This window comes from Nannobrachium achirus (assembly GCF_963921795.1).
Source record: "Nannobrachium achirus genome assembly, chromosome: 19".
NCBI classification, from domain to species: domain Eukaryota; kingdom Metazoa; phylum Chordata; class Actinopteri; order Myctophiformes; family Myctophidae; genus Nannobrachium; species Nannobrachium achirus.
Genome location: NC_137826.1, coordinates 8,916,063 through 8,943,846, shown reverse-complemented (window position 1 = coordinate 8,943,846; position 27,784 = coordinate 8,916,063). Strand labels below are relative to the sequence as shown.

Sequence of the window (27,784 nt, the reverse complement as noted above, 5' to 3'; positions counted from 1 at the left end):
AGGGGCCATGGCATTTTGGGAGAAAAGCAAACACAACATGTAGGTTATTTCATAGACATGACAGACCATTATAGTAGTGGTTCTTCTCAACCTGTGGGCCGGGTCCCCTCCCCACATGATGTGCCAATGAAGTGCCAATTTAATGACTTTTAAGACCTTTTTAATACCTCAACAAAAAAAGAGAAAAAAGCTCCTAGATCAAACAGGATTAAAGATTAAAGAATATATATAATTTATTATGCCTACCATAATATGCCATTTCGGCATAATAAAGGCTGTTCCCTCTTTTTTAACTTTAAAGGATTACTCACCACTTTTCAACCTATCTTCATATAATAGGTCATTCTACTCTGTCCAAGTCTCTTAGGAGAGCTGTGGGAAGTTCAGAAATCCATAGTCTTGTGACATAATCAATGGGGAATCCAAGCTAATAGAAAATGCAGGCTTTCTATTCCTGAAAAGTTGCATTGTTAAAGTGGAAGCTATTGTTCTCGCGATAATAAAAATCTAAAATATTTGTTCAAAAATATTGTTTAACACATCTGCCGCCTTACACGTTTATAAACGTTCTATTTTGCCCAGCTATCTACCGCCTTACACGTTACTGTACGTTCTACCGTTTTTGGCCACTGGGGGGCACTGTTCACTAATATATGAGACAGCAATGTGTTCACAGCTCTTTGGGCAGCCTGTGATGCTGATAAAAAATTATAAAAATGTTATTCATGTAATCAGCTTTCTGCACACCTTCTTCAAGATGGCTGCCAAAATGGCCACCATCCACATGCTGTAATTGTTTGTGTGTGTTAATCTAAAAATAGATTTTTCTTGGGGTTGATTATATTTTTCTGCCAACTGCAAGGGGGCAATGGACATCTTCTGAGAGCTTATTTTTTTTCAAAAAATGTTTAATTTTTTTTTTATTTTCATTTTAATTTTTTGTAAAAAGCCGGGCAGTACTAAGATAGATTTTTTTTTAACCCTTGGCAGGCATTGTGTTAAAAAAGAAATCTGTCAAACGATGGCCTTTTTACAATTTTATTATGAACATTAGTGAGGACCTATTATATGAAGATGGGTTGAAAAGTGGCAAAGTACTCCTTTAAGTGCCTGGATCTCCCATTTCTTATCCAACATTATTTAGTGTGATTGACACAGAGACCAACAGTTGGTTGAGCAATGTCTTCTGCACAGCTTCTTCCAGAAGGACATGAGGATCATTGCCTGCCTGTCTTTGCCTACAATGGAGAGCTGTACATATTTGCTTGGTATAACCTGAACCATGATCTGTGGAAATTCAATCCAGAAACGTTGTCTTGGAAGAAGGTTGAGCCCAAGGGGAAAGACCTGTGTTCAAGCATGTGTAGGATTAGCACATCCAGACCGGTCATGGCCTAAAGCAGTGGCTTCCAAACTGGGGGATCCCCAAATAATTTTGGGGTGGTCCCCAGATGATTGGCCTAACATGCAACATTGTTTTCTCACTCAACAGTAAACAAACCAACATACAGTATAACTGTATACAGTAGGGGATGCAAATTATTGACTAATTCCTTAATTGAAATTAACTGGATATTTCTAAAGTGAAAATCTTTGGACCTTTAAGATATTCATTTATAATACCAAATAGTTAAATATCACAGAAGAAAGAGACAAATATGGTGAAAATTATTCGATCTACAAGCTCTGATAATTTAACAATATTTATCTGTGGAACCGTCTCAAGCTCAATGTAATGCCTCAACTCCTACAATTCCATGTGTAGTTAATTAAAGTGTATTAAATATATTGAGTTCCTTGGCCTGCTCGTGTGATAAATCTGACACTGATCGGTGTAGTGGATTGTGAGATGAGCCATGGAGAGAGACACAATGTGAGGGTCATACTGTGCATTTGTATTATGGTCACTCTGAATGTGCCGTAATGATGGACAGTCCTTTATTAAATCTCTTCCCTCATTATACATGCACATTGATTGCACAGACACAACTCCAAACCATTTCCATTTCATGCCCTGCCCAGACAAATAGAAAGATGGAAGGAGGTAAAATTTGCGCATTCCTCCCGGCGATGGTTTGCAATCTACTGCACGCACCTTTCTAGTATCTCCTGTTTTTGTAGCGTGAGGCAGGTTGATGTAAGTACTGTATGGACAAGTACACTACTGGACATGACACTATATGTCCAATATCCTGTCTTTGATGCTGAGTGCCAAGAAGGGAGGCATTGGGTCCCATTTTTATAGTTGTTGGTATAACCAGGCCGGGAAATGATTGAACCCTGACCTCCCAATATCAGGGCAGATACAACTAGAAAAGATGCAACTGGAAATTGCAAGTGTGGTTGCCTGTTTATTGCCTGGATAGCCAGAACGTCATTTAAAGCTCAACCGATCCTCAAGCTTGCACCACTCCCCCATAGAACTCAACTACACTAACTACACCAGTACCAGTCAGAATCAGTGACATCACTGGACTCCTCACTAGCACCACTCCCCCATTGAACTCAACCACACTCAGAATCAATGACATCACTGATGACATCAGATTGTGTATCCAGAATACTAGGAACAAAGGGCTAGAACAATAGTCTGGTTGCCCTGGTTGCAACCACACTAATAACCACAAGGCCACTGAGTGTGTCTGCACCTTTCTCCTTAGGACCAGTCACCCCCAATCCAACCAGTGCAAAGCAGGGAGGCATTGGGTCCTATTTTTTCATAGTCTTTGCTATGACTAGGCCGGGGAATCGAACCCCTGACCTCCCAGTGCCCAGGGCGGACACTTTACCCACAAGGCCATTGAGCTGGTGCGACGTTGGCAATGGAAAGGCAGAAGATCCAAGCTCATGCCGGGTGGGGGGAGGGAGAGAGAGATTTTATTTGGATACATTATTAGACATTTTATTTCTAAACATTTGATCAGTAATATCAGGGTTTCCTGCAGCACTTTACAAGAAAACCCCCCCGCCCCCCCAAGGGTATAAAAAAAAAAAAAAAACAAAAACATTTTTTTTTTTTTTTTTTTTTTTTTTTTTTTCAAAAAAATTTTTTTTTCAAAAAAACTTTTTGGACCTCCAACAATGTACTAGGCATGATCGCGATCGCGAAATTGCATGTTTAACCCCCATACCAACCCTATCGTTCAAACATGGCAGCCATGTTTGTTTACATTTGAAGAAAACATAAGGGCTGGTATCTCCTGAATGCCTGAACGGATTTCCAAGCAAATTTTTTTGTTTGAAAGCTGTGAAAAGCGTGTACATGCATAGTGCATCATCTGTGCACGAATTCGTACACCAGCGTGCACACTATTTTTTTAACCCTTTGGTGGCGAACCGGCAATATAAGTTATTCAATGTTGAATAAATGTGGATGATAGCATGTAGTTGTGTTTTCCGTCATCATGGGCACATTCATGTGTTTTTTATAGGGCAAAAATAAGAATTAATATTAAAAATTAAGTGAATTAATTACTCAAATTAATTAATTAATTATCAAAAAATTTGAGATCCCCCCCTGGTCAAGACTTTTTCCTGCAGGAAACCCTGAATTTGTAATTTGCAATAAGTAATAAGATACTTTTTGATGTAATTGTGCCCATCTCTGCTTCAAAAACTAAATCTGAGACCCTTAGCTGCGAGTGCTTATTTACTCTGGATACCTGGATAGTCATTCCTATAGTTGATCTCTGAAGTTAATTTCACTTGAATGTACATTAGCCTATGGCTATATTTGTAAATCGTTAATGGTGCATGTATAATATATAGCACCTTTATCCAAGGTGCTTTACACAGATTGGCGCTTTACATTCACACACCCATTCATACGCTGAGGGCGGAGGAAGCCGTGCAAGGCATCAACCTGCTCATCGGGAGCAATAAGGGCTCCAGCGTCTTGCTCAAGGACACTGGGGGAGACTGGGATCGAACTGGGAACCTTCCGGTTTTCCAAGTGTCCGCTCTACCTTCTGAGCCACTGCCGCGCCTTATTTGTATACTCTTTATTAAAGTCTCACCTATTCATTAGGCTCCTTGTCTTTACACAGCATGGTGGAAATCTGTACACAAAGTAGTACCGAGGTAGACAAACCTGGGTTACAATCCATTTCTTGAACGCTCTTGTTTGTTGTGATTTGTCGTGCAGAACCGTGTGCACGTGTCTCTTCGTTCCTCCCTTCCAGATCGGTCTTGTGACTCAGTCTTAAGTGTGTGTGTGTGTGTGTGTGTTTGTGTGTGCGCGCGTGTTGTGTGTTTTTGTCAGCTGATTTAGTTATCTAGTCCATTACAAGCCTACACATACAGTACTCTGTTTATTTTCATGTAGGTGCCCCTCCCCATTCACAAGGCCAAGGAACAAAAGGCCAGTATTATGGCAGTTTCACACTGCAGACCATTAAAATGGCCATACTGTAACATTCTCATACATTTGAATGAAATACATAGTGCTCCTCTGTCCCTACGTACTGTAATATTGGAGTGGATTTTTTGAATTTATTTTGAGCAGTGACTTACTGACTTTTTTTCATTTCAGGTGAAATTACTTTTGTACCTCTTTGTGATTGTGAGAATTGAAAGTTCTCTAGGGTCTAGCTGTGCGACCTTGACAGCTGTTTCGAGAAGTGTTTTCCAGAAATAAATGTTTCAGGCCTTGACGCTAAGAGTTTGCTTTCGGGTTGTCCGACCGGGTAAAGCCCTTTGCACACAGGACAGTTGCGTTTTTTTCGTTTGCGGCATGAATAAAACGCATTGGATTTGGTGTGCAAGGCTGTGCGGAATCGGCGCTGCGGATCCAAAAAGGAGTCATAAAAGGAGTGATGAGTTTTTTACCGCATGCGACAAGACGCACGAATCGAACTGGTTTCGATCGAGAAAAAAACGCACGGCGGCAGCCACTCGTCGCACGGCTAATTCGGAGCCGGTGTGCATGAGGTCATAGAGAATCATTGTTTTCTTTTCAAAAAATTATATTGTCCGTTTTATCCGTGCGGTTAAACGCGCCTGTGTGCAAAGGGCTTTAGAGTGCTTCTGTTGTCATCACCTGAAGGTGCTGTTCCCACAAGAGAAATAAAACAAGATATCTGTCTAAACACCTGAACATGGCCAGTGCGCTCTGTCTTATGGTCTGTAAATGAAGAGCACTGTTTACCTATAATGTGCTGTTTTCACTGTTGCTATACCTAAAAATATAAAATAGGTGTGAACCCATAGTCATATTCATAGCTATCATAGGCATACAAATTTAGGAATGACATTCCTTTTATCGCACAGCACCAGAAGGGGAAAAACAGTGTTAAATTGGAACGGCAATTCAAATTTTACCTATCATTTTATAATGGACGTGGGCATGCCCGATGGGCAAGTGCCTCTGAGACCTCAGTGTCAACCCCTGAATGATTGCATGTGTACGCATGTAGACACACGCATGGATCAATGATCTCTAGGGTAGTAGAAGTTGTTTCAAGAAGTGTTAATCGAAATAAATATTGTGTGCGTGCATCTAGGCAAGCGCTTGCATATTATTTAGTCTTTCATCACGAGGCAGCAAAAAAGAGACACACACACACACACACACACACACACACACACACACACACACACACACACACACACACACACACGCACACACACAGCTTACTTATGCATGCCACATCAATAAACTAAAACATTGTTTGCACATACTGTGCTACTTACTGTACACAGTTTGCTGTTGCCCTCAATCATTTAATTATAGCCTCCAACACGCATGGACAGACACACACACACACACACACACACACACACACACACACACACACACACACAGAGCCCTCATTAATATAGACAACAGGCCAACAGTAGACATTAAATCAATCCTGGGATTGGATTATTTACATTTCCCCAGTTAGTCCAGTAGCCTAATTGCCGCAAGGTTGTTCCTTATGAGCTGAAGTACTTTTGATGACTCAAGATTTTCAGGGTTGGTGTGCAATCCTCCAGAGTCTAGTCGTGGCTAGTGTAGTCGTTTGGTAACAGTCGCTACAGCTTTATGTGGTTGGTTTTTGGTTTCTGGTTTCTCCAGTGCAGGGGTCGGCAACCCAAAATGATGAAATAGCCATATTGGACCAAAATAACCCAAAACAAATGTGTCTGGAGCCGCAAAAAATTATAAAAGCCTTATATGTCGTCGTTATCGGGTGGAAACCTTGTATGTCTAAAACTTTGTTTTGTATTTATCATTTAAAAAATGAACTAAACTAGTGAAAACAGCCGATCTACAAGCACGGTGCGAGGCGTTGTGTGCTTGTAGATCTGCTGTTTTCACTACTTTTGTGCGTCAGTCTTGTATGATGAAGCAGGGCTTTACTTTGCGAAAAAAAAAAAACATACAAATTTGAAACTTGGAGATACAAGGTTTCTGCCCGACAGTGACGATAAAAAAATACATTTTCCATTTTCAAACATTTTTGAAAAAGCTCCAGGGAGCCACTAGGGTGGCACTAAAGAGCCGCATGCGGCTCTAGAGCCACGGGTTGCTGACCCCCGCTCCAGTGCTAGGAGTAGTAAAAATGCTTACCGGTAGTTTCTCCAATGCTAGTTAGTGGTAAAAGTGTTTGAGACTTCTAAAGAATCAAAGAAGCGTAGCTGTTATATTTTTGCTGTAAACGTATGCTGTTGCTGAACAATACATGTAAAATGTCTCAGTGTTGCTCCAAGGAGGATTGTCTGGTTATGTGAGACTAGGTACCCCATATAACCTGGATGGTGATCAGTGTGCTCATAGTGTTACTCATTTGCATTTTGCACTGATCTTAACATTGAAGCCAAGGCCAAATGATTGGATGCTGGTTGGTGACATTGAGATAGACTTTTAGTTACTTGTGCAGAACTTGCCCTAGCAGTATTCTTGATGCTGGAATACTTATTATGCAGCATACCACAAATAGACGTTTTCTTCTTTGTCATGCAACCAGTGTTAGTCTGGTTGGGTCACGCGCTCCCCGCCGCCCCATATCTTTTCTGAGCAGGGGTCTCGCCTCTCAACCAAACGAACAAGTTCACACCTCGCCAACGCTTTAGTGTCACAACAGGATGTTTTAACAAACAAGCCTATATGCATATCAATAGACCTCTATTATAGTAGGTGTTGAGCGACGTTCGCGGGACGTCTCTAGATAAGCGACCGCCCAAACATTGAATCACTATTGCACCACTGCATGCAACTAAATGTTTGGATGAGGTCAGGGGGGTGTTTTGTTGAATCCTGTAAAACACATGGTTTTAAACGCTGAACTGATAAGAAATATTAAATACCTGTATATGTTTTATAATCATTGTTTTCATTTTTATTATTGTGCCCAGTTGCAGTTGGTGGCCACCGAAAGAGGATAGGCTACACATCTCATGGCGGAAATTGATTCCAAGGACTAGCTGACCGAGTTGGACCGCTTGGAAGTCCTGGGTGCTTGGGGACCCTAAAGCATCAGGATCCAAATCCTTCCCAAGTCTGGAGAAATCTCCGAGGTACCAAAGGAAAGCTACCGGAAAGGTGAGTGAAGCCTATACACTACCCTTTTGAAAACATACAGTATATGCTTATTATGTAGCATTGTCACCCATGGGTGTAATCTGAGTGTGGCATGAGTGTATGTATGGCAGTTGCCACACCTTGATTTTGTAGAGGCAATCTTTGTGCTGAACAGATAAGTCTGAGCGTTTCAGGCAAACATCGTGCACTTTATGAAAGAAGCATGAAATTTGGCACACAGTTAGAACATGCCATATGGAACATTTTTGGCTATAGGGGCATCGCAGATTTGTCTTGGGAAACTTGTGGGAGCCAATCAAAGTTGCTCTCATAGACTTTACTATAAATACAAAAAAATAAATATGCTTTAAGTAGCATGTGAGGGGTCAAACTAGGTGTTATTCGGGATTCTGAATCCAATGCAAGCATTTGTTTTGCACGAAAAAAATTCCTTTCCGAGAAACGGCCGCCACTAAACTTTGAAAAGTGATGACTCATCACTAAACCATAGATTTGTGGGGTCCCTTTTTAGCCCAAGGAATGTTTTTCCTGCAAAACAAATGTTTGCATTGGATTCAGAATCCCCAAAAACACCTAGTTTGACCCCTTACATGCTACTTAAAGCATATGTATTTTTTGTATTATTTTACTCTATAGTAAAGTCTATGAGAGCCCAACTTTAATTGGCTCCCACAAGTTTCCCAAGACAAATCTGCGATGCCCCTATAGCCAAAAATGTTCCATATGGCATGTTCTAACTGTGTGCCAAATTTCATGCTTCTTTCATAAAGTGCACGATTACATCAAAATACTGCCCGAAACGCCTGGACTAAGACAGGAAGAATATAATAATGTACTTTCCCTCTGTTCACAGTATTATGATGGGTAGCTCACTCCTGTGCACTAGTGAACTTGATTCACACTCTGGGAAGTGTGTAACATAAAGCACTTAAGCTATATTATAATTAGCCTGGCACTGGCCAGACTGATCACAAACGTTCCCCACGGTATCCGTCTGGACGCCGGCTCATAGGAGAGGAGTGGACGAGATTACTTGCCTTGACAAACTCCTTCAGCCAATCTGGGCCTGGCTTAAATTTAGGCCTAGAATTATCGAATGCTTTAACCAGTGATATGACATAGCAGATATACAAGCTCACAGTGCGGCATCGAGTGCCGCGCTGCAAGCTTGTAGATCTGCTATTTTTTGAAAAATCGTGAAAATTAGAATTTTGACCTGATTCTATAAGTGTCTTTTGAATCCTTCTATGTTTTTTTGAAAAACCTATGTTTCTATGTCAGCAATCTGGCCTGCCATCGTCAAAGAAAAGGTCCTTTTCACTTAACTGGAGCTCAGTTAGTCTGTTCTTGAGAGACTAACTATGTCTGTGGTTCTCAAACCTTTTCATGTGAAGGACCCCCGAACTGATATGAATTTGTCCACGGACCCCCATCTCAAAATATTTAGTTCCAGGGACCACCCAGAAGCAAAACTTGAGTTACAAACGTTCGCTTTGAAAATACATATATTCAAAGATGTGCACACATTTTCACGACTTTTTCGAAAATAGCAGATCTACAAGCTCACAGCGCGGCACTCGGTGCCGCGCTGTGAGCTTGTATATCTGCTATTTTTCACTGGTTAAAGCATTCAATAATTCTAGGCCCAAATGGGTGTTTAGACGCTACAGCCTAGGGCACACCGAACTGCTGCTCAAAATAATAAAACAAATGTTTCTTGAAGTAACCGTGGCAAAATACTGTCCGGGGGGGGCTGCTGAAGTAGCTGTACATCGGTACCGAAAAGCGTCTGCTGCACTCCTCCCCCAGCTTATGAAGTGGGTGGGGGGGGGGGGGGGGGGGGGGGGGGGGGACACTTTATGCCCATATAGGGACATCTGTATATCTCTGTCCTTGCACCTTATGATGCCAACACATGGTTACTTCTACCACTGGATGTAGCTTATACACATATTTTGTTTTTCAATTACCCTTTTGTACTCCCTCTTTGTGTGCAGGTCCCCATGTCCTGGTTCATCTGGCAGCTCCATTTCTGCAGATGAAGCGTCAGCTGCTGTGGTGTAGCTCAGCACCCAGATAGTCCCTCCTACACCCCCCCCCTCCCTCCCCCTTGCGGGTGCCGAGGGACTCCATTACCCAGGATGCCCTCCTCTGTACGGGCGGGCAGCCTCAAGGACCCGGAGGTGTCCGACCTCTTCTTCAAAGAAGACCCGGAGAAGCTCTTCTCCGACCTCCGTGAGATCGGACATGGCAGCTTCGGAGCGGTCTACTTCGTACGTTTTACTTTCATATGTTCACTTTGGCATACACACTGGGAGGACTGTGAACAAGGGGATTGACTTCCCAGGACTTTTATTCTTTTTGTGTATAAATTACGGTGTTCTTCCTGTGTGTTGTAGGCGCGGGACGTGCGCACCAATGAGGTGGTGGCCATTAAGAAGATGTCTTACAGCGGAAAGCAGTCCAATGAGGTCAGGCTGCCGTAGCACAACACAACCCATTACACAGTCAAATCTTGTTGTGTGTGTTAATTTAACTCGGAGTGTACAAATTACCCCTCACAGGACCCCATATCCATTACAAATGGATGAGGTTCCATTTGGTTCCATTTCATTTTCTACACCTGGAGTTAAATTAACAACATTTCACAAATTACATCGGAACTATATGCAAAATACATTGTTGATTGTTCTTTTAGTCTCTTCAACAAGTGAAGGCTGTGCCATAACTAAACTGGATTCATTTGAAATGAAACCACAGCGTTGCATCTGGTTTGGCATCTCCATATATGTTATGATTTGAATAGTATTACCATGGCAATAGTGCCAAATAGGCCATCTGAAAAGCACACAACCCGTTGGTGATGTGAACTTTTAGATCGGGTATTTTCAAGAAATGTAGAAATTATTTTAGAAAGGTTTTGCCTGTAATGACACATGCCCAAAATAGGCACACCAGGTTGCGCTTCTATCACTTTGACAATTGAATGGGGGCGGCAAACCCTTAGAAAACAAACAGAGTGAGTGTGGATTGGTTGGAAAACAGTTCTACATTAGTGTGGACAATGATGCACGCTACACTGGAGCCATCATGCCACATGTGTAATTACTACATTTGATTTAGTATTAGCTGGCACCATTTAACTAGCCTGGCGGGGCCCGACGTCATACTGCGTTCACTCACTCATTCCTTCCACAGTATAACGTCTGGACTTCCAGGTATTGGCAGCGAGTATTATGATTATTTTCTGATCGGAGCCAATCAGTGACTGCTTCCGCACAACAAACGTAGCTGTCTTTCCTGACAACAAGTGAAAAGATTTCCCTGATTGGTCCATGTGTAGACGGTGACGTAGATGCATGCTGCAGCCTGCAGCATTTTCAAAACAACAATGGCTGCCCTCGCGATGCAACAACTGTAACAGTTAACGCTCTAACCATAAAACAAGCAATAAGTGCAGTTATTTCAGAGTTGGAATCAATTACAACAATTAAAAAGGAACACGGGAGATGCGCTAGTGGAGTTTATCGGCCGAAAAGACGTGTTTGTTTGACGTTCTTCCGACTGGCTGAGAGATGTTATGCTACGCTGATTGGTTAGAGGAGTCTGTCTGTCAAGGCAAGTACTCCCGCCCACTTTTCAAGCTGCCAATAGGCCGAAGGCCAGACGTTATACTGTGGAAGGTAATAACGTCGGGCTCCGCCAGGCTACCATTTAACCACTTAAGCCTGTATGATGGCGTTGTAGCAAAAATAGCTGACCTACAAGTTCCCAACATGTCATGATGACATGTTGTGAGCTTGTAGATGGGCTATTTTCAGAAAAAAACAAATTGAAGACGGGCCCAAAATGGGGTCACCAGGTTGAAAGTGGTTAAAGATTGCTGATAGTGTAATTGTTAACTCATTGAATGCCATTTCAAGATGGCCCCCAAGTACCAGACTGCCACTATCCTAGATTTCTAGTGCACGGATCAATTTTTAGTGCACGGATCGTGCACGCCCATGCACCATATATGCATCATATGTGTAGTACTTTTTAACAGCTTTCAAACAAAAAAATCCGCTTGGAAATCCGTTCAGGCATTCATGAGATAGAAGCCTTCAAAGTCAGACAAAACAAACACTGCCACCTTCCAAATTTCTAGTGCACGGATCAATTTTTAGTGCACGGATCGTGCACGCCCATGCCTAGATCATGCACCATATGTGTAGTACTTTTTAACAGCTTTCAAACAAAAAAATCCGCTTGGAAATCCGTTCAGGCATTCATGAGATACAAGCCTTCAAAGTCAGACAAAACAGCCATTTTTGACATTTTGAAAGATGTGTTTGTTATGGGGCTAAACATGCAATTTCGCAATTGCGATCATGCCTAATACATTTGAGGCATTTTTAGAATTTTTTTTATAAAAAAAAATTTTGAAAAAAAAAAAATTTTTTTTTTTTTTTTTTTTTTTCAAAATGGCTTCCAACTCGGGAAACTCGGGCTGTGGCAGCCTGGGAGTACTGTAATAACTCGTGAAACTCGTGCCTTGGCAGTCAATGAGTTAAGAGACATGACGGTGAATCCTGCTAACTAGAGACGTCAGCCTTGTCTCTCTTCCACACAGGCCCCCTCTCAGATTGTTTCTAAGGCTGTGTTCTCACACTGGCAGCCCAAATCAGATTTCAGGTTTTTATTAAAGTCTGAAAAGCAAGGAACCACATGAAAACTGATCTTTGTTGAATCCGATTCAAACCACATTCCAAGGTGGTTTGAAATGTCTCTCAGTTGGAACACTCGGACATGGAAGCCAGATTTATATTTAATTCTATGATTGTTGATCTACAACCATGCAACGTGTGGCATCATTGCGATGCATTGTGAGCTTGTAGATCAGCTATTTTTGGCGATGTCTGAATACACAAATCTGATCTGATCACTTGCAAATAACAGTGTACTCAACTGTGGACTGTCGGTCCTAAAGATGATACCAAGATTTGAGAAACAAATGTGATCTGTCTGTGTTTCCCAGCCAAAATCCCCCTCAAAGGCAACAAAACACATTCTGCTCTTTTTATTCTGTTGTTTACTCACAGTAGCTCAGGAAGTAATGACAGCTTCTAGACAATGATTTGATAATTGTGGACAGACTTGGTAGTGAGTCAAGCTAAACCAGTAGCTTTGTTTGTTGTTGGCACAATGTTTTTTATGCAATACTCGGGAAACACTATTTATAATCACTGTCTAGAACTCTATCTTTAGAATCTTCGTACAGTAAAACTTTAACCTCCCAGTTCGGGAAACGTGTCTGGCTCAGCCATGCTGTCAGTCAGGTTGAGGACATTTCAAACAACAGGAGAGGCAACAAAGCAATCATAGTTTGGTTAAACCGGAAATACAGGTGTTTGAGTTGTAATGCTGAACAAGGATATCTTTTCAACTGTACAACTGCATTTTCTTCATACCATGGAATATACATCATCAACTTAATAATAGCTTAGGATTGTAAAATGAATGGTCACATTTTAACATTAAGTGTTGAGTGCTGTCCATGCTTTGATTGTTACACTTTTATAACGAAGTTTTGATGAGTAAACACTTTTATAACCCACGTTTTGATGAGTAAACCTTTGTGGAGATCTTGTACAGCCTGTACAGACTACAGACTCAGTCATAGCTTTTTGGGTGACAATACATCAATCAATGGCGATTTGCTGTACATTAGTATTGGTATTAGTACTAGTAGTAATGAAATATTTAAATCGATTTTTCGGTGGCATCCGTAAAATGTACACTTGAAAGTTGATAGTATATTGTTTAAACTGATGCTATGGCATCCCCACAGCTCTGATGCGCTGCCAATGTGTTCACCTTTGGCAACATGCCACCACTAATGATTATCTCAATTCAACTGCAAATGCAAATATCATGCGTGTGGTGTTAATGTAATGATAGTGAATGGCGTTTGTACATTAAATCATCAACACACCAAGCCTGCCAGATATTAATCTGTTAGTTTTAACAACCTAAATCCCGCTCTACGCTCAATCTCTTCTCCCAAAATAGCAGGTCACGAGCTTGTAGATCTGCACTTTTCGCAGAAAGTTCGCCCCAACACAGGGATGCTTAGGGTTTTAACGCACACACACACACACACACACACACACACACACACACACACACAGACACACAGACACACACACACACACACACACACCCTCGCTCGCACATGTCTTAAGGCGCGCGGTCAACTTGAAGCACTCACACCTTACTTCTACTGCACGCTACCACTCATGATTTCAGATTAGCCCTAATCAGTGTGTGTGTGTGTGTGTGTGTGTGTGTGTGTGTGTGTGTGTGTGTGTGTGTGTGTGTGTGTGTGTGTGTGTGTGTGTGTGTGTGTGTGTGTGTGTATGTGTGTGTGTGTGTGTGTGTGTGTGTGTGTGTGTGTGTGTGTGTGTGTGTGTGTGTGAGTTAAACGGCTCTATATTCAGATAAAATCACTAATTACTCTCCTGCTTTGCAGTATTTGTCACTGTAAATTTGGATTCAGTGAAATGTGGTATCTGCATTTAACCTGCATTGTTAATTTTTTGTTCAGTAACGCGGTCTCCCTATCTCTCCAGCTCTTTAGTAAATGCATTTTCACTTTGGGATACCAATTTTATCCAATCAGGTAGGAGAACTCTTACAGGTGAACAACTGAAATTGGAACTGGAACACTATCAAACTGTTGCCGATAAATCCTCTCCTGATTATTTGGCAACCCGCCTGAAAATATATTTTCCATATATTGAGATCTTGGAGAGAAAAACTCTTTTGTTTTAACCCATTTAGGCCTGAACACATTATGACGCAATATGTTATGCTTTAAATATAAAAAAATAGCAGATATACAAGCTCACAGCGAGTGCCGCGCTGCGAGCTTGTAGATCTGCTATTTTTGAAAAATCGTGAAAATCTGAATTTTGACCCGATTCTATAAGTGTCTTTTGAATCCTTCTAAGATTTTTGGAAAAAACCTATGTTTCTATGTCAGCAATCTGGCCAGCCATCGTCAAAGAAAAGGTCCTTTTCACTTAACTGGAGCTCAGTTAGTCTGTTCTTGAGAGACTATTATGTCAGTGGTGCTCAAACCTTTTCATGTGAAGGACCCCCAAAATGATATGTATTTGGCCACGGACCCCCATTTCAAAATATCTAGTTCCAGGGACCACCCAGAAGCAAAATTTTGAGTTACAAACGTTCGCTTTGAAAATACATGAGTGAAATAACATTTTCACTCATTTTCACGACTTCTTCAAAAATAGCAGATCTACAAGCTCGCAAGCTCGCAGCGCGGCACCGAGTTCATTATATCTGCTATTTTTCCACTGGTTAAAGCATTCGGTAATTCTAGGCCTGAATGGGTTAAAGCGACACATCTCACTTCAGCTGCTAATGCTCCATTTCTCCTCTCAGAAATGGCAGGACATCATCAAGGAGGTGAAGTTTCTCCAGAGGATTCGACATCCCAACAGTATAGAATACAAGGGCTGCTACCTCCGTGAACACACAGCATGGGTAAGACACATTGCTACATCCAGTGGCTCACAAACTTTTTTTTTTTTTGAGCGGTGGTCACACCGTCTCCATAGCGTGGCCGTGTGTGTATCCGTGTATGTATGTATGTGTGTGTGTGTCTGTCTGTATGTAGCCTGTGGTGTATGTAGCCTGCAATACCTTTTCTGACCACACATGTTAAGGGAGGGGCGCTGTTGTTCAGGCCAGGCACACTCGCACTCACACACACACACATACACACACACACACACGCACGCGCGCACACACACACACACACACACACACACACACACACACACACACACACACACACACACACACACACACACACACACACACACACGCACACACACACACACGCACACACGCGCACGTGCAGCCTCCACCGCTCAGTTCACACCAGTGTGATTTTTAATTTACATCGGGACAAAGCTGAGATGCCCCACACACACATCGTCGTTGTCGGGTGGGAACCTTGTATGTCCAAAACCTTCCCCTTTTTTGTTATTATTTTAAAAACGATTTAAAATAGTGAAAATAGCCGATCGACAAGCACACAACGCCTCGCATCGCCCGATGCGAGGCGTTGTGTGCTTGTAGATCTGCTATTTTCACTACTTTTGTCCGACACCCCTGTAGGGCTGAAGTAGGGCTTTAATTAACGAAAAATAACACAAGTTCGTAACTTGGAGATATAAGGTTTCTGCCTGACAGTGACGATGTACACACGCAGGTACCCACACACACACATTTATTTGCTTTTTAATATGTTAAGCACCTAAGCCTCAACTCGTACGATTAATAGCAATACAATTTTTTGTGTTCTCCACAATGACGAAACAGACCAGTGATCTTGTGATCTTTGGTGCCCCTCAAGGGGGGCCCAGACCCGAGGTTGGGAAACCCTCCCACTGTTATCTGTTATCTACATTCATTACTCCAAAACCTCAGGGCCTCACCCCCGTTTCCCCCTAACGGTAAACGTATGGCCAAACCGCACCAATGCAACTCCGTGCAACATGCAACAAGAAATGCACTCTGTCGAGGTGCCAACTGTCCCCTTGCGCAAGCAGAGCACGCAATGAGCTGCGCTCACCACTGGCATCACCGCTTCTATGTTAGTGACTCATAGGAATAGACTACGTGACAACCAGGAATGGTATGGTGACCACCGGAGAGACGGGTGACAGCTGGAATGTAGACGTCACCCGGGAGCAGTATGGGTCGGCGTCCCAGCCTGTGTCTTGCGCGAGGAAGAGGCTCCAACACACCAACAGTGAGGCCTTTAGGACGGGCCAGTCAGGAACCCACTGCTCCTGAATTAAATGACATTTGTGGGGCGGCTGTGGCTCAGGAGGTAGAGCAGGTCGTCCAATGATCCGAGGGTTGGCGGTTCGAATCCCAGGCTCCTCCTGTCTACGCGTCGAAGTGTCCTCGGGCAAGACACTGAACCCCACATTGCCTCCAATTAATCGGTCGGTGTCGGCATGCCACCATTGGTGTGTGAAAGTGGGAAGTTTGCAGCTTGCCGCTTCACCTCCCAATGTGTGCGCTTTGAGCACTTGGAAAAACGCTATAAACATGCAATTCATTAAAAAATGCAATTCATTGAATGTTTGGTACTGGGAGTCTGGTGCTACGCACAGGTCCTGGACCTGGTGAGAGCAGGAGTGGACCTGGTGAGAGCAGGAGTGGACCTGGTGAGAGCAGGAGTGGACTTGGTGAGACGTAGGAGGGGCCGGACAGGAGTCAACCCACAGAGCCTGGTCCTTCCACGCCCCAGATTGCCTCTCCCAGTCTCGGCAGAGTAGTTCTGGAGCAGCGGAGTGGGTGGCCCTGTCTTTCCCTAATGGGACTGATCGTGGGTACCTTACTGGGACGTGGGTAAGACCCACTTGACTTGATCACCCCGGGTGAGTCCCAGGTGTGTTTTTCTTTGTTGAGCGGTGGTAAACCGCTCCATAGAGTGGCTGTGCGTGTGTCTGTAGCCCTTTTCCTCAGCGTTTTGCCATAGCAAAACGTGTGTGTGTAGCATAGCCTGTAAATCCTAGACTCAAATCCTAGTCTGAAGACGTTATGCAAGCACGGCCACCGCTCACTTCACACTGCGTGTGATTTTTTTCTTTCTCGATCTAGTGACAACAGCTCCACTCCATTTGGTCTCGTAGTCGGCTTGCTTTTTTACTATTTCAATGTTTTTTGGTCCACTTTTTTGTCCTCTTTGTCCAGTAAATGTCTTAAATGACGAGAGGAAACTGCAATGGACCCTTTCCTACAGTGCATACCAATGACCTCACCGTCCATGTTGATCAGAGGACGTCCGCTGCAGCCCGGCTCGGAGGGAGCGGTGTAGTGGATGTAATCCGTGATAGAGTTGTTGGCGAGGCCGAGCTCCTCGGCGGTCACCTGCACCCGGCCGACGACCCCGGACGCGACGGTGTGATATACACGCGACGTGCCGATGGCGATCACAAACTCCCCTCGCTGGTCGTCGGCGGACCGCCGAACGGCGAGGGCGGGCAGGGGACGCTCGGCGTCGATCTTGAGCGTGGCGACGTCCGCCTCTCGGTCCACGTCTCGCACGGCGGCGTCGTACGTGCGGCCGTCGGCCAGCTGCACGCGCAGCTTCTCGTTCAGGCAATGGGCACAGGTGGCGACAAGGCCGTCGCTGCTGACAATGAACCCAGAGCAGTGCCGGCCTTGTCCCTCCGTCGTCTTTGAGCGAACGTCGACGACAGCAGGATTGGACCGCTCCACCACGTCGACGATCCGGCTTATAAGTATGGTTCCTCCGTCTTGTTCATCCGTCTCGTTCCTGAACAGAAGGGCTCCGAACAAGAACCCCGGCTGCACGGCCTCCCAAGAAGCTCCACCCCGGCCACTTCCCGATGATGATGCTGGCGATGCAAGGTCAGGACCAGCAGTGTTTCCATTGCTCCGTGAGATCTTCTGGATGCGGTGCCCGGTGGGAACGGAGGGACGGATCCGTTGGATCAACGTCGTGTTGAAGGTTCTCTTCCCGCGACAGTCTTTAAGTCGTTGCCTTCCGAGGATCCAGAACAAACCGCGGCCGAGAACGCGGTTTGTTGCCATGAGTGCTGCGGATTTCTCGTTCTGCCAGCATCACCGCTTCCAAAAAGAACTGATAGATTATGACCAATGACATCACCACTGGCATCACCAGGAATACTGGTCCCTCATTGCCTGTTAATGATGACGTTGGGGCGTGACATTGGTGTAGTGGTTAGTGCATATGCGCTTCTTGCAGAAGGTGAGTGGTTCAAACCCTGCCTAAAGCCGACGTCAGCAAGGGGGAGAAGACGACAGCCAGCCCCAAGGCCTCCCCTAAGTAACAAGAAATCTTGTGAAATAAAATGTCGTCAACCAATCATCAAGGACGATGATGCACGAAAGAAGATGACATTGCAAGAGATGCTGGTCCCTGATTGGGCTACAGTCTTAAACAAGAGAGGACACCGACATACATACAGTACACTAGGGCATTAACGACTTTTGATTTTTGCAAGTCGACTCGACTCAGTAAAAAGTTGAGTTGAAGTCGACTTTATCGTTTGATGACGTCATCACATCACACACGACCCCCCAATTATTTTGGGGGGTCCCCAGATGATTAACTTAATGTGAAACATTGTTTTCTCACTCAACTGTAAACAAACCAACATAAAGTTTAAGTGTATAGAGGGTATCTTCACATTTCTAAAGTGACAATTTAAGGACTTTTTAATAGCTCTAAAATTACAAATTAAACATTGTCCAAATTGTCAAATATTGGCAGAAATTGTGAAAATAGCAGATCTACATGCTCACAACGCCGAGGCGTTGTGAGCATGTAGATCAGCTATTTTCACAATAGAAAGTATTATAATCTTTTTTTCAACTTCGACTTTCTCTGGTGGGAGTCGACTTGTGTAATGAACAGGGCAGGAAATTCACGGCGGCCACGACGGCCATGGCCGTCGTTGCCCCTCTCTTTGGCCGTGTGCCCCTCGAAAAATGACATGCCCAAACGGCCACAGTGGCCGTGGTGCCCCGGCGCCCACAGCAGTCCATTAACTGCTTTTTACCGTTTTTTCCTCTGCGCGATTTTCCAGTCATTACGGTAACAGCAGTGCGTGGTTGGTTGAGCTGTTCACATGACCAGTAGTAGATTCCATTTACGCTCGTAGTAGCAGCATAGAGTAGCAGCTGCCGCATAGTGGAGCCGCCGGAGTCCCGCGACACAGTGTTTATACAACACAAAAACATCACCGGGCTAAACGGGAGTTACATCTAACGCAGCCTGTTGAATAGATCCAAATGTGCGAACGAATGCCTTCAAACGGAGCTCTGCTGAGCTCAGGACAACAACCAAAATACAGCGCTAAGGGAACCAAAAGCTATTCTTTCCCCAAGAGGCTGAGCTGTCAGAAAGTACACCAGTAAGACTCCCTAATCGGGAGATATTGACCGTTGGTCGCTTATCTCCACAAATAGGCCAAAAGTTTGTTTTACCAATTATCAAGACATACGGGCAGTTGACAGTTTGCCATGGTTACTCATTGAAGTTGAATCTCCATATATGGAGATAACCTACGCATCACACTAAGTCTGACCTCACTAGCCCATATTTGGGCATGAGCAACTTATGTCTCCATATATAGAGATATGATGACATCACACAGTCCTCAGCCGATGATGTGGCGTGATGTCATACAATACACAAACGAGCCCTACAGTATAAAGGGGCAATTCTTGCCAGGAAAGAAGCATTTCTTCGACTCAGACCTTATCGCCAGGGTTGGCTTATAGCAGCTGTCGGTAGGACCATATATGGATTCTGTTAGTGTGGATCTCCTAACAGGGCATCATCTGGGATACAATCCCTTTTATGCCCATATATGGAGATCTCTAACATAATCCCTTTCATGCCCATATATGGAGATCCCTAACAGAATCCCTTTTATGCCCATATATGGAGATCCCTAACAGCATCCCTTTTATGCCCATATATGGAGATCACTAACAGCTAACAGAATCCCTTTTATGCCCATATATGGAGATCCCTAACAGAATCCCTTTTATGCCCATATATGGAGATCCCTAACAGAATCCCTTTTATGCCCATATATGGAGATCCCTAACAGAATCCCTTTTATGCCCATATATGGAGATCCCTAACAGAATCCCTTTTATGCCCAGTTGGTTGCTAGGGTAAAAAAACATGGTTGCTATGGTAAACAGTTGGTTGCTAGGGTAAACAGTTGGTTGCTAGGGTAAAACCATGGTTGCTAAGGTGGTTGCTAACGTACACTAACAGACCAGCAACAACAGACTGTTGCCACAGCAACGTACACAAAGGTTTGTGTACACATGTGGTGTGATGTCATACTGAAGATATATGACATCACACCGTACACAAACAAAGGTGTGACGTGTGACGGACGGACGGACGGACGGACGGACGGACGGACGGCCGGTGGAGGTTTTGGTAGTAAACTGCTCCCTAACGGTCGCAATTAATGTTGAGAAAGGATCACATTCACTCCGCGAACGGGAGGGAGGAGTTTGTGTGCGTGTGTGCGTGCGTGCACAACACATATGGCCAGTGGTGGAAAAAGTACTCAAATGTTTTACTTAAGTAAAAGTATCAATAGCCTACTGCAATTTAGAAATACTCCGGTTGCAAGTAAAAGTCCTCAAATTCAAAATATACTTGAGTAAAAGTACAAAAGTATTGGTATCAAAATGTACTTAAAGTACCAAAAGTATTGGTATCAAAATGTTTGAAAATAGCAGATCTACAAGCTCACAACAAATAGTTATGCGACACATCTTGAGCTTGTAGATCTGCAATTCTTTCTACAAGCTTGGTTATTTTCAAATAGCCTAAATAGGGCTAAAGTGGTTCATGTATGTTTAATAATATTATAATTTTTTATATGCAAAGTAACTGGTAACTAAAGGTTTCAAATAATTGTAGTGGAGTAAAAGTACAATATTTGGATCCGAGATGTAGTGGAGTAGAAGTAAGTGTTAGAAATACTCAGAATTACAATAAACAATTAAGTACAATACTTAAGTAAATGTACTTAGTTACTTTACACCACTGCACATGGCAAAACAGAAATAAACAGGTTCTTGATATTTATTTAATTGAAAGGTATTACATTAAACCTTAACGTTTAAGCTAAATTAATTATGACTGTGGCGTGGACTTAAAATCATTGTTTTAATGATGGCCTTCCTGCCCTGGCACTTGGCCTTTGTGCCCTCAAAGATATGACAACACCAAAGGCCAATTGGCCTTGCCCCTAAATTGACGAAATTCCAGGCCTGGTAATGAAGTCAACTGAGTCGACTTGTCGACTTTTTCGTTAATGCCCTACAGTACATAGAACATACTGTACATACAGTACATACATACCATACCCAGGCGATCGCAGTACTTGTGCGCTCTGCGTGCGCGAGTAACTACTCACAACCACTATCTCCCATGGCAGTTGCAAGGAGTTGCATTGGCCTTAAAACTGTTTTGTTTCAAGGAGTCGCGACCTGTTGCATTGGTGAGGTTTGGCCTTTAAAGCACAAGATAACGATAATTATGTGAGCGTCCACACTGATGAATGATAACTGTTAACCGTACAGTGTGTGCGAGAGAGAGAGAGAGTGAGAGAGAGAGTGAGAGAGAGATGTCTGCCTCCGTAGTGCTTAAAAGACACATGCAATAGGACACTGTTTCCCAAACACTGGGTCGGGATCTATTTGTGGGTCGCAAGTAAATATGTTTTCTTAAAATCTTAACACTTATGTTGCAATGATTTTTTCTCTTCAATGTCCCGCGATGCCATGGTCTCCATAGACTTCCATGTAATTTATAGTGCACGGATCGTGCACGCCCATGCCTAGATGATGCACCACGTGTGTGCACACTGTTCACAGCTTTCAAACAAAAAAATCCGCTTGGAAATCCGTTCAGGCATTCATGATTTAGCAGCCATTATGTTTTCTTCAGATGTAAACAAACATGGCTGCCATGTTTGAAAGAATGGGTTGGTATGGGGGTTAAACATGCAATTTCGCGATCGCGATCATGCCTAATGCATTTCTGGAGGTCCAAAAAAATGTTTTTTTTCTTCAAAAACGGCCCAAACTCGGGAAACTCGGGGTTGGCACAGGGGTGGTACCAATACAAACTCGGGAAACTCGGGGTTGGCACCAGATGTGTTAATAAAAACCCTGTAATAAAAAATCGCACCTGTGCATCGTCATACATGGATTTCAGCGCTCATACGATCACTCATACAGACATAGGGACCTACACACACAAAGCCGGACGTAGGAGCTGTTAGCACCACTCCAAAATCTCAAATCTGCATTATGAAAATATATTTTTGAGCGGTGCTAACCGCTCCAATACGTGGCTTTGCTGTATGACCTTTTTCCAAGGGTTTTCACATGGTATCAAATACTGATGATGTAAGTTTTCCCATGGTATAATGTCATCAGTGTGACCCCCCCTGTGATGACACCCTGTGTCTATCATCATCAGCAGCACCTCTCACTTCACACTGTTTTTGTACTGAAAATGGCACGTCACGTTGCGACGTGTTGTGAGCTTATGACTCAGCTGTTTTCACTAGTTAGGGTCTGCGGCGTCTCCAACTAAAATGTTTAGGAACCACTGCTACAGTATATGAATAATCTGACACAGATTATGTACAGGTTATGTATTAGGAGGCTAGATAGTTGCAAAATACCTGCGGTAATCCCAGTTTGCCTAGTACCAGCCAGCGTTGGCTGGTAATAATCATCTCCCCATCTCTGTTACCAATACCAAGACTGATTTGCATCCCAGCTGTCTTTTGGATAGGTTTTGACTGTCTGTCAATATATCGTTTAACAAATCGCTCTGAAAGTGATCCAAATTATATCGTTTACGTAGTTGTCGTTATAGTTGGGCCATGTACTCTGCCATTCATTATGTATGTACTGTATTATATATTCGTCATATAGTTATCATCCTTGGCGTGAATGACGCTTAATACTCAACCTAACCCTAAATCAAATCTGTTACAAAAGTGACGACGACCGAAGCCTCTGGTTGTTACAAAGATGGTAGTATAAACAGCATAAATAAATGTATAATGGCATAATATTTGTATAACAACGGTACTGTATATCTCCATCTAGCATATATACAGGACGTGTGTGTGTGTGTGGCACGGGTGTGTGGCACGGGTGCCAACATTGGCACAGGGGAAGGTGATCACTGGCACACTGGTAGAAGTCTGAGAGAGAGGATGTATATTTTAAAATCAAATATTGTTTTAAACGTGGTCAATAAAGTTAATTCACCTAATTTGTAGCAAATTACATCATGCACATAATTCTACATTCATTAAAATTCTGAACTTTGGCTGGGGAGGCAGTTGGGGAGACAGATATTTTGTGTGTGTGTGTGTGTGTGTGTGTGTGTGTGTGTGTGTGTGTGTGTGTGTGTGTGTGTGTGTGTGTGTGTGTGTGTGTGTGTGTGTGTGTGTGTGTGTGTGTGTGTGTGTGTGTGTGTGTGTGTGTGTGTGTGTGTGTGTGTGTGTGTGTGTGTGTGTGTGTGTGTGTGTGTGTGTGTGTGTCAGCATTATAAGCATGTCCTGACAATCAAAATATGTAAAAATGTTGACAAATGTTGCTGACTATCTAGAAATGGCACTGTTGTAGATTAGAGATTATCATGATTGATTATGTGTGACGTTATAGAGTAGATCAAGTGTTCATTGATTATATTAATATCTAGCCTAATGACACATCATTGATACTGTAAAGCTTGTCTACCAAGGACTGAGTAGCTATTGTTTTGGTAAAGCCTATCTTGTTATGGTACAGCTCGTTCCACAGGCCTTGAAGCCACATGTATAACTCTAGCGCCTGACCATTCTTCTGGGCAGAACTACCGTACCACTGCCCAGAGTGTTAATTGTACTTCTGTCCATGATATGTTCCATAAACTTGACCACACCACCACTTGTCTTGTCTCCTCTGTTTCTCATTGATTATTGATCGATCTGAACTCCACCACAGCACTTAACCAATTTAGAACGGGTACACATTATTGTGTATCATTATTTTATGCTTTAACTATTGAAAAATAGCAGATATACAAGCTCACAGCACGGCACCGAGTGCCGCGCTGCGAGCTTGTAGATCTGCTATTTTTGAAAAATCTTGAAAATTAGAATTTTGACCCGATTCTATGAGTGTCTTTTGAATCCTTCTAAGGTTTTTTGAAAAACCTATGTTTCTATGTCAGCAACCTGGCTAGCCATCGTCAAAGAAAAGGTCCTTTTCACTTAACTGGAGCTCAGTTAGTCTGTTCTTGAGAGACTACTATGTCAGTGGTTCTCAAACCTTTTCATGTGAAGGACCCCCAAACTGATATTTATTTGGCCACGGCACGGACCCGCATCTCAAAATATCTAGTTCCAGGGACCACCCAAAAGCAAAATTTGAGTTACAAACGTTCGCTTTGAAAATACATTATGTTCAAAGATTTGCACACATTTTCATGACTTTTTCAAAAATAGCAGATATACAAGCTCACAGCGTGGCACCGAGTGCCGAGCTTGTATATATATATATATATATTTATATATATATATATTTTTTTTTTTTCAATAGCTAAAGCATTCAATAATTCTAGGCCTAAATGGGTTAATTTCAAAAAGATTTCTGACCCCTAGTGTACACTGTACACACATATTTTACATTCTGTGTTTACTTGTTCTCTACACAGTTGGTGATGGAGTATTGTCTCGGCTCTGCCTCCGATCTCCTGGAAGGTAAGTGGAAAGAATACCACTCCTCCTTCTATAACTGATCATATAATGGGTCTGATTTCAACCAACCCACTGTCAACAAGAGAGGATATTTTATGGGTTTTGGTTTTCAACTGCACTCCAAAAGCCAAAGTAGTAGTAATTAGGTGACTCGTGAAACTGAGGAAAAACAGAGTCAAATCGACCCGGCCCAACAAAAGCAGAAGGGGATTGTTTGTGGTAACATTTATGGGTTTAATTTCTGTTTATTGGAAATGTAAAGTGTATTTTGCGATCTGTGACATTTAAAGCCGTACCCTCCTCAGCTGTGCTCATCACTGTACTGCAGGGGTCTCCAACGTTTTCGGTCCAAGGACCCCTAAGTTGAGAGAGAGATGAAGCAGGGACTGGGACCCACACAACCTGTTAATAGATTCCATATAGTTTAATCTTTTAACAGCACAATCATCATTGTGTTTTGGATTCACGTCAATTTGTGTTTTCAGATATATTTAACCACTTGAACTGTCAATACTTCAAAAACTTCACCTTTCACTCTGTACTTAGTCTGCTCTTTTTCCCCTCTACGCCAAAGCTCATTGCCAAAAATAGCCGATCTATAAGCTCAGATCTGCTATTTTTGGCTAAAGTTCTCCGAATATGGGCGCTAGGGTTCAAGTGGTTAATAAAAAAAGGAGAAAAAAAGGTTTCTATCACACAAAGATTTGAAGGACCCCCTGCAGTGGTTCTCCAGGGTCCTAAGGTCCCTTTGGTTCCATTTGTACACTCGGAGTCATTAAAGAATTTGAGAACCACTGCTGTAATAAACAGCATTAGGAAGTGTGGGGGGTGATGGACAGCTGACAAGCTGATCTACAGAGGGCAAATGGAACAGTGTTGTCCAATAAGAGGCCTTAATATTTAACTCCAAATTGTTCTCTCCTCCCTCCAGTTCATAAAAAGCCTCTGCAAGAAATGGAGATCGCTGCCATTACCCATGGTGCTTTGCAGGGCTTAGCCTACCTTCATTCCCACAATATGATCCACAGGTAAGGGCTTATGATGTCTGCTCTTAAATGGTGAAAAGCATATTGTTGATTTTTGATAGTCCGTCTTTAATGTAGAAAACCAAAGCTCTTTGAAAGACTACACAGGCATGAGCAACTGAGACATGACATGCATGTGTAGAAGATAGATCCACTTGGCCACGTGGGGCCAGAGCTAGTGGACAAGTCGAAGAAATCTACGTGTGCCAACCCCACATTATTGTTGTGCGACTAACTATGAGCAAATTGAATAATTTGACACGCATTTTCTATTTAAAAATGATTTTATTACATTACAAGTTTATACTTCCATAACAATGTAAATAGAGGTAGAGCAGCATATTATGGAGACATGACAGAATGCAGAATGCCATCATTGACCAATCAGAATTGACCATTCAATAAAGCCTAGTATTAACTCATTCTGTGCCAATCACGTGTATACACGTGATATATTAGCGCATCCCACAGTGCCAATCACGTGTATACACGTGATTCAAAAAAAAAAAAAAAAAAATGTTTTGAAAAAAAATTTTTGAATTTTTTTTTTTGGACCCCATCAAAACTAGTGAACATGATTTCAATCGCGATTTTGCATGTTTAACCCCCATACAACCCCCATACAACTCAGGTAGCAGACCTCCAAGCTCACAACAGTGTAAAACATAATGGCTATTATCTCAAGAATGCCTGAACGGATTTCCAATCGGATTTTTTTGTTTGAAAGCTGTGAACAAACTGCACAAACCCACAACAATGCAATCCAGGATTGCATTGGATTTTTTAGAGCTCATTCTTCTCTGTTTTTTTCCCATGCATGAGGTGTGCAAGGTTTAATCATGGCTAAGTTGACGAAAATAAGGCTTTTAAAATGCTTGGTAGCCAATAGCTAACTTCAAGCTAACTTCATCCTCTTCCTGTACATGCACAAAGGAAAGTGTTTAGGCAAGTCATGGCTGCAGGGCTTCTGCATATACCAGCATATCTCTATGGGATTGTCTGTGGCACACTTGGCCCCCTCTAGTGGTGAAAGGGTGGCATTAAATGAGTTAATAAATATTGTCGTAACAATATATACTAATAGTTTTTTTCCATATTTTTTTTGGCTTCTTCATTCAGGGATGTCAAGGCGGGGAACATCCTGCTAACTGAACCCGGGCTGGTAAAACTTGCAGACTTTGGCTCCGCCTCCATTGCCTCGCCCGCAAACTCCTTCGTGGGGACGCCATATTGGTAAGAGCCACGTTGTCATGACCATACTGACTGAATTGTTTAATAAATAGTATATGCTAACGCTATTTACCGTACTAAACTTTGGAAAAGTTCCAATACTGGTTAACCAAAAGGTTGGGAACCGCTGTTTTATCATAAACCTGTTCTGGATCTTCTTAATGCTTCTTACTCTTAAGCCATTTAGACCTGGAATTATTTGATGCTTTAGCAATGAAAAATAGCAGATATACCTAGATCTGCTATTTTTGAAAGTCGTGAAAATGTGTGCAAATCTTTGAATATGTATTTTTTAAAGTGAACATTTGTAACTCATATTTTGCTTCTGGGAGTCCCTGGAACTAAATATTTTGAGATGGGGGTCCTTGACATGAAAAGGTTTGAGAACCACTGACATAGAAACAGGTTTTTTTTAACACAGCGGGTGCCCACGAGGTGTCAACGCGTCAATTTCTTTGATGTCGCTGGAGGCCCACGACGCGTTGGACGCGTTTACTGTAATTACAGTATAACTTTATATCTCACCGTTAGGTCGGAGCTACGCCTGGATGTAGCCCATTAGCCGCTAGTCGCTTCGAGTCGACGCTGAGAGCATCGCGCGGCCGTTTTTCTCCGTATACTCCAAT

The 27,784-nt window shown here is 42.8% G+C and overlaps 1 protein-coding gene across 2 annotated transcripts in view; it reads left to right on the top strand.

The window, feature by feature from the left end:
• taok1b (TAO kinase 1b) overlaps positions 1-27,784 on the top strand; it is a 70,527-nt gene that overhangs the window by 11,093 nt on the left and 31,650 nt on the right. Inside the window, exons 2-8 of one of the 2 annotated variants that reach the window (XM_080749625.1) lie at positions 7,345-7,525; positions 9,523-9,798; positions 9,925-9,996; positions 14,972-15,073; positions 24,861-24,906; positions 25,835-25,931; positions 27,048-27,161. In XM_080749625.1, coding sequence (XP_080605751.1) covers positions 9,667-9,798; positions 9,925-9,996; positions 14,972-15,073; positions 24,861-24,906; positions 25,835-25,931; positions 27,048-27,161 — 563 coding nt within the window. In that variant the 5' untranslated portion in view covers positions 7,345-7,525; positions 9,523-9,666. Of the gene's footprint in view, positions 1-7,338; positions 7,526-9,522; positions 9,799-9,924; positions 9,997-14,971; positions 15,074-24,860; positions 24,907-25,834; positions 25,932-27,047; positions 27,162-27,784 lie in introns of both variants that reach the window. The other variant, XM_080749624.1, reaches the window with a different exon arrangement.